Source organism: Hypoxylon trugodes (genome assembly GCF_022578975.1).
Source record: "Hypoxylon trugodes strain CBS 135444 unplaced genomic scaffold F4822scaffold_1, whole genome shotgun sequence".
NCBI classification, from domain to species: Eukaryota; Fungi; Ascomycota; class Sordariomycetes; order Xylariales; family Hypoxylaceae; genus Hypoxylon; species Hypoxylon trugodes.
In genome coordinates, this window is record NW_026250016.1 from 3,443,495 (window position 1) to 3,450,662 (window position 7,168).

The window sequence follows — 7,168 nt, forward strand, 5'->3', positions numbered from 1 at the left end:
GTATCGGTATCGATATTGTAGTATTGCGATTCTGGAATATAAATAAAAATCAATAAATAACGATTAAGCAAACTTCATTAATTTTTTTTATTTCCTTCACCAGTTCTTCTAGTACAATAATATAATATCGGAATACAGCTTTGACTAATTAGGAATATCAGGGGTAGATCAGGACTAATGACAGCTGCCGATCAGCTGATAACTCAATCCGGCGTGTGTCAAATGCTAGGAACAATAAGGGGTTGCGGGGTGAACGTAATAATCTCACGTGCCAGTTAGGTACCTAGCTTCTACATATGTAACAAGGTTCAATGTTTCTAGCAGGTTAACGCTAAGTGGGTTGCGACACAATGCCCCCCTGACAAAGCCAGCAACGGGTTGATTAGGCAGTCGATTAAGGTCAAACTTAACGTGGATTTAGAGTTGAACCTGCAACATTCGAAACTCGTCATCTGTCCATTTTTGTCCAATTTTCTAAGGAACTTAACTTAAACTACATCACAATCCGATCGAATCCCCCAATCGAAATTCACATTCCACTCTTTCGCGCCGTTAAAATACCGCCATCATGGATAATTTCAAGGCTTTCGGCAATAGTTTGAGGTACACCCATATTCTACGTCGTAGTAAAAGTATTTTTTTTTTACAATCAAGAAACGAAATCGCTAACAATCATGATAGCAATATCGGCTCGCAAATCACTCCCTTTGCCTCTCGTACCTTTCAGTACACCAAGGAACAACTTGGTCAGGCTGAGGATAAGGTGGTACTTCTTGTCTCCAAATCCTCAAGACGTTGCTGATAATAGAGAGCTATAGACCCAACTCCCTCCTGATTATATCGACCTAGAGAAGCGAGTCGATGCCCTCAAGCAGGTTCACCAGAAGATGCTTGCGGTGACGTGAGTACTTCTAATCGCAATACGTAGAGATCTCTCAACTGACACTTCATTATCTCGCAGTTCGCAATACTCTCACGAAGCCTACGATTACCCTGCCAACATCAAGGAAAGCTTTTCGGACCTTGGCCGTACTGTTAGTGAGAAGGTCCAGCTACTTTCCGCCGCTACAACCCCTGCCGAAGCTCAGGCTGCCTTAACTGCGCCCCCGACTGCGAAGCCCCAGCCCAAGACCTTCTCCCACGCCGTTGCACGTGCCAGTTTGGCTAGCTCCCAAGTTCTACACCAGCAACACACCGGCGCCGGCGAGGATCCTCTTGCGACCGCCCTCGAGAAGTATGCGCTAGCGAGCGAGCGACTGGGCGAGGCCCGTCTTGCGCAAGATGCTCAAATCCAGAGCCGATACCTAGCTGGTTGGAACACCACTCTCAACACCAATTTGATGTTCGCGACTCGTGCGCGCAAGAACGTTGAGAAGGCGCGCCTAACTCTGGACTCTGTCAAGTCCCGCGCCAAGGGCAACACTTGGAAGATCGGTCCCACGTCTCCACGTGAAGATCACCCCGCTACCACTGATGAGTTGAGTGCTGAGGCCCAGGAAGAAATTGAGAAGGCCGAGGATGAGTTTGTCACTCAGACTGAGGAGGCCGTTGGTGTTATGAAGAACGTAGGTTATCATAAAAATTTTATTTTCGTGGTACTTCTAGCTAATGATGAAATTTAGGTCCTGGACACCCCCGAGCCCCTTCGCAACCTTGCAGAGCTCGTCGCTGCTCAGCTCGAGTACCACAAGAAGGCCGCCGAAATCCTAAGCGAGCTTGCCCCCGTCATCGAGGGTCTCCAGGTTGAGCAAGAGGTTAGTTACAACAAGCCAATTTCTACAATAAATTTTATACGACAGTGACTAACATAAATATTAAAGGCCAACTACCGCAAGAGCCGTGAGAGCGCTTCGTAGATGATTGATACCCGCGATACCCTTGGATGTAACGAAATACTTCTTTCGTCATAGGGTTTAGCACCTGGTTGGGACTACGGACAATCTTGAGAGCTTGTGAGCTTGGAAGAGAGTGACAGGATTCCATTTTTCTATTTCTATTTGACTCGCTAGCCTAGCTATTCTGGCGTGTTGCGTGCTCGGACAAGTGTGATATAGACCGGAGTGAAGTTCTTGCAGGATTTTCTCTAATGAACTTTGCTACTTGATATTTCAATTTCTGCTTCCGTATGGGAGATTAGTCAATTGATACTACTTTACAACTATGATTTAATGGGTGTTCTTGCATGTGAATTCGTAGTGGGAGCCAATTCGTCGCTTCTCATCAGTAAAGACATATTTTGTACATGAAGCAATGGTGCGCCCAGGTAAGCAGCGACACCCACTCAAGTAGGTACTACATGTACGATTTATGATTTATCTACATACGTAGTTTCCGCGCTACGTGATCTACCTGGTGTAGCTGCGTTTAAATAAATCGTACTATAGAATATGGGCAAGTGTATCTGGGGTAATAGGATGGTAACAGTGGCACGTTCACTCGACCATAACATCCGCTACGTAGTTTCGTATTCTTATAAAATTAACGACGACATAATGTGGCTTCTGTAAGAAATAATTTGTTTGGTAACTTGCGACAGTCGTGTCTCCTTAAAGAGATATGAAGGTGCTATATCAAAATGTTAAGAAATTGCCTGTATATAAAAACGACGTATTGTGAGCGTGATCTTTCCGATTTTAGGTTCGAAATACACATCAGAGAAGGTGTACACTTGGGGATCCTAGAAAGAGTCGCTGAAAATACAGTGTTTGCGTCAAGAACTACCTCCTAACAAACAAGCTGCTTGCCCTTCAGCAGCATTGTTTCCTTCTTATTGGACCCTTTTAGGGCTCGTACAAGGAAATTAGCACCTGTGCTATGACCCACTAAAGGAACTTGCATCGTGCAAACTACAGTTCTGGTTGCCTAGCAGGAATTCTGCCAACACACTGACCACCCACCACACACCGCCCAATATTTTCCTATAAATACCTAGCCATCCTCCCATTGATTCTGTTCACTTTTCCCTTCTCTTCTCCATACTTACCTTGCCCAAAATTCCTATGCTCAAGCAGATGGGTATTTAAGGGGGGAGACCTGCATTGCACATCGCGGAGTCGATCCTCTTCTATTATCCCTCGTGGATCGTAGTGGGTGCAATTTTTGATATTTTAACTCTGTTTTCGTTATGATCGGTGCTTCTGAGCATCGCCATGAGGAAGACTGCTTTGGAATTGCTGAAATGGAGTGGTGGTTGTCGCAATATTGGTGTTGGCCCCCCCCTGCTTACCAGTGCGGTGCATGAGATATAGGAATAATTCGAAATTAATTCTAGAGGATTCTTACCGTGAAATTAAATGTCAAACTCTGTCGGTCTTGATCTGTCAATTGTTGTGCTAATGAGAGACGCTTCGGGTGCCTGTTGTCGGCGGCAATTTTCAACCACACTGTTGCATGCTATCACCAAGATTCGAACAACAGAAACATTTTGCAAATAACAGAACTGCCTAGATATTCTTCTTATCAATCTTCTTTCTCTCATTCCTCTTTCTTTTGTTCTCTTTTCTATTTTTCTTATTCGTATGGGCATGATTGTAATAATCCTAAGGTAGATGAGGGCACGCAGTGAAGTTCTTGATGCAATCCTTCCCATTCCGAAAGAAGCGAAGTTCTAAAATATTCTATTTTACAATATACGACTTACGCGCTTCTAGTCCTCCCGTTTGAAGAAGATCTTGTCGAAGAGCTCGTTGCTAAATCGACCTTGCGCCTCCTTTAGATCCCAACCCTGTCTCTCCGCAATCTGACCCATCGTTTCCCGAAACTTGACAATAGCATCTCGATACGATTCCTTCATATATTCAACCATCGGACGCCCGCGAACGGTCGTGTTCACCCAATCCTTGGCCCAATGAGGTCGTGTATCGAGGTATTTCCCGTCCTTGTCTTTAAGCGCCATCCATTGGTCAAGTACATATTGAGCATACGAATTCCATTCCGCCTCCATATTCTGCAGCGTTAGCACCTCGATCGAACAGCTACCGAGGTTGTGTCCTCGGAATGGCGCCATGGTCACATTGGAAGGACCTGTGATGCGCATTTCTAGGGGCATACGCTGTGGGCATGTGTCCTTACACTTGTAAGCCGCCAATATCGCGTCCCACCATGCTTTTTGCACGAAAGACCAGTCGATTGGGTCGTTTGGCCCTGCGTCTTTCAAGCTACCGACCTTCGGTTGTAATGGGATCTCGACTTCGATATCTCGTACCCTGACGTTTTGGATAGCTCTCCGGAAGTGTAGCGCATCTGGAAGTGGCGTCTTGATCGCTTTTTTCGGATCAGTAACTTCCGGCATAGCGTACAGGCCGAATTTTGACACCAATGTGGCCTGTGTCCATGGGAATATGTTCTGTAGCTTGAGAATGGCATCAGAGTCCTGAATAATTTGTATGGCGAGAGTCTCGGCGAGTTGGAGCAGGACGTCAGCTTTGCTTGGGTATTCTTGCGATCCTATGCTGTCTTCTACAACGTTCCAACAGTTAACCCAGACCTTGCTTGTGTATGGGAACCAAAACCATTCGGAGTAGAAGTCATCTGCCGCGTGCCTCTCAAAGGCTGCCTGGGCTTCGGCACGCTGTTGCGGCGTCATATCAATCCTCAGAGCCTCTGGGATTTCCTTCTCGTCTAACCCAGGTGGAGGTGGGATAGCTTGCATGACTGGTATTTTTTGAGGCATCATAACTGCGTATGTCATAGGATCGAGCTCCAGGGTGATATGAGTGACGATTCCCAGCAATCCGAAGCATCCACTAGCCACAGCCATGAAGTTGGGATCTGCGTCCTTGCTGATAGTCTGTATATTGCCATTCACATCCACATATTCGATGGCATGTACCAGATCACTGAGAGTAGGATGCCTGCGGCCCGCCCCATGACAAATAGGAGCATTGGAGCCTCCGAACGTGATCTCCACCATAATAACGTTGATGGGGAGACTCGAAGCAGCGTCTAGTTCTTGTTTGTTACACCATACTCTGAACATCTGATTGGTAACCGCGGTCCCTACGCGAACGAATCGCTTCTTCCCCTTTTGTGGCTGTCCCACAAAGTCGATGCTGTTGAGTTCAGTGCCACGAACAAAATATTCGGATCCTGGAAGGGATTCGAGGTTTGGGAGTACGGTCGCTCGGTACAAGCCTAGAGTTGAGATAATAATCTGGCCATCCTCGCCAAAAACTGGTGACCATGAATGACGATAGCCGGAGGCTCTCACTTTCAAGTTGTGAGCTTTCGCATATTTCACAATCTGTTGGATACCATAGGATGTACTCGGGACATAAGTGAGACTAGGTATATTCTTGACAGTAAGACCCCAGTTCTGGAACTTCTCGTTGAGGTACGTTGCAATCTTCGACTTCCCCATCTCGTCATTATAGAGAGCGACATCATCACCACCCTTGATAACTTCGGAGATAGTGGAGGCCAATGATTCAGCAGCTTCTGTGACAGAATTCAAGGGCCCATCACCCTCCTTTTCTAGAACAGGAAGTTCTTCACGAGCACCAAGCGATACTCCCAGTTCAAACTTATCGCAGATGTCTTTTGCGGGCTTTTCACCTTCCACGAACGCTTTTATAAATTCTCTTTCTTCGTTCGAATAGCGGTTGAGAGTTCCGCTATACGTGCTGTCGGATTCTGACTTCCAAAATACTTGTAAAAGTCTACGGATTGATTCTTCTCGAGGGACATCGGTGTCGGTGTCAACAATGTCCTCGAAGAGTTTGGCAAGGCCTGGTAAGTGTTGGCCGAGTGCATCGTCGTTGTCGTGTAACTTTTCAGAAAGTGTTTTGAGTCGACTTCCCGACTTGTCAAAAATCGAGCCGTCGTGAAACATGGTAGGAGGAGGATCGTTGGGGTCACTACGCCTGAATAGACCAGGGCAGAACAATGAGAGAATAGCTTGAAGACAACTCATGGGGACGGTTGTTAGGTACAGGGGCTATTTGTAGCTAGACGTACTTACAATACTGAGACTTGATCGACCTCCGCAAGGCATAACAAAGCGGGCGGTTACGAATTTAAGACATGGCTTCTATACATTGCATCTTTTCTCCTGTTAGATCAAACGTGTCTATTTCAGCTCTTTGGACCGTGTGACCTGAGGATAACTACATCTGGGGTTTCACAAACTGCTTACGATCTACTAAGTTAGGGCTGAGTTTCATGGCGTATGACATATCGGATCGAGCACTGGTATTTTGTTTTTCATATTGATTCAAGGGGATGCCACATAGAAATATTGCATCTCATCACATCAATAGGCTGCCGTACGATAACCACCCTCCCACAAGTAACGATCGGTTACACAATATGCCTGTTCATCTCACCGGTCAATTTTAATTAGAAGACCGATTCCTAATAATAAAGACTCCTATGCAGCTTACCGAAATCGGAAGCACATATTTGATCGCGTGAGTTTCGGGGGAACACAGTTTGATGCAATGGGCTAAGATATATAGTATTTGCCAGGCTCACCGACCCGGGGGTGTGACATTCATGTCAAAGCCACCTTGGTCGGGTGTTGGATGATGCTGAGATTAGCTGACTTTCTCTATACCGGTGTTGCCTCTTTGTTCTCGATATGATTTGGCGGTTTCGTTACACAGGCTTATGCTGTAACTCATCACGAGGACCAGAATTATTCGTAGGACTTTGAAAGTAAGCGCGTATAGGAGGAATTTGATGTCTTAGTCAACTCATAGAATACTTCTCTATGTAATTTATGTATACATAAGGTCAGCCACAAAGCTGGAGTATAGAATTCGTCGTGTAGATTCTTACGGCCTGTTATGAAATAGAGAGCCTGATGACCTCAAGAGTTGGCTTAAGTAATATGAAAATATGTTCCAAGTTGACCTGTCAACTCGAAACTTCCCAGTGTAATCTTAATTGCTTACGCAAGAAAATCATTGTTGATTCTAGACCTTATGCTCGCATGATTACTAGGCTATGAAGTAAAGTGAAGAAGTGTTGGATTTATTACTGTGAACAGAGAAATGCCCCGTTGGTTTTGGGGTACTTAAGAGGTAGTGTGGGGCTAGTACCGACAAGGTTATATCCAATCACAGTAACGCAATTAACTAGCCCCCACCAGTAGAGTATCACGTGATACGTAGCTCTGACGTTCCTTTTCCGTTTCCCGTTTTCCGTTTTCCGAAGCTTGAGATCTCCA

At 45.6% G+C, this 7,168-nt stretch overlaps 2 protein-coding genes across 2 annotated transcripts; one reads left to right on the plus strand and one right to left on the minus strand.

Moving 5' to 3' along the window:
- The first annotated feature begins 298 nt into the window (after nucleotides 1–298).
- Nucleotides 299–2,164, plus strand: F4822DRAFT_386901 (BAR domain-containing protein). Its single transcript, XM_051456749.1, has 6 exons — nucleotides 299–603; nucleotides 682–763; nucleotides 819–901; nucleotides 962–1,565; nucleotides 1,623–1,754; nucleotides 1,821–2,164. Exons 1-6 carry the CDS (start codon nucleotides 569–571, stop codon nucleotides 1,854–1,856), a joined length of 972 nt encoding a protein of 323 aa, XP_051319822.1. The 5' UTR covers nucleotides 299–568; the 3' UTR covers nucleotides 1,857–2,164.
- Nucleotides 2,165–3,447: 1,283 nt separating this feature from the next.
- On the minus strand, nucleotides 3,448–6,116 carry F4822DRAFT_34928 (uncharacterized protein). The gene is made up of 2 exons (XM_051455930.1): nucleotides 5,960–6,116; nucleotides 3,448–5,906 (listed from the first exon to the last, which is right to left on the minus strand). Exon 2 carries the CDS (start codon nucleotides 5,828–5,830, stop codon nucleotides 3,647–3,649), a length of 2,184 nt encoding a protein of 727 aa, XP_051319823.1. The 5' UTR covers nucleotides 5,831–5,906; nucleotides 5,960–6,116; the 3' UTR covers nucleotides 3,448–3,646.
- Nucleotides 6,117–7,168: the final 1,052 nt, after the last annotated feature.

Excerpts from the sequence above, each read along its gene's own strand:
- F4822DRAFT_386901 (XM_051456749.1), top strand. The coding sequence starts at position 569 with ATGGATAATTTCAAGGCTTTCGGCAATAGTTTGAG. Across the intron at positions 764-818 it reads TTGGTCAGGCTGAGGATAAG|ACCCAACTCCCTCCTGATTA; the intron begins GTGGTACTTCTT and ends AGAGAGCTATAG. Across the intron at positions 1,566-1,622 it reads CCGTTGGTGTTATGAAGAAC|GTCCTGGACACCCCCGAGCC; the intron begins GTAGGTTATCAT and ends GATGAAATTTAG.
- F4822DRAFT_34928 (XM_051455930.1), bottom strand. The coding sequence starts at position 5,830 with ATGTTTCACGACGGCTCGATTTTTGACAAGTCGGGAAGTCGACTCAAA.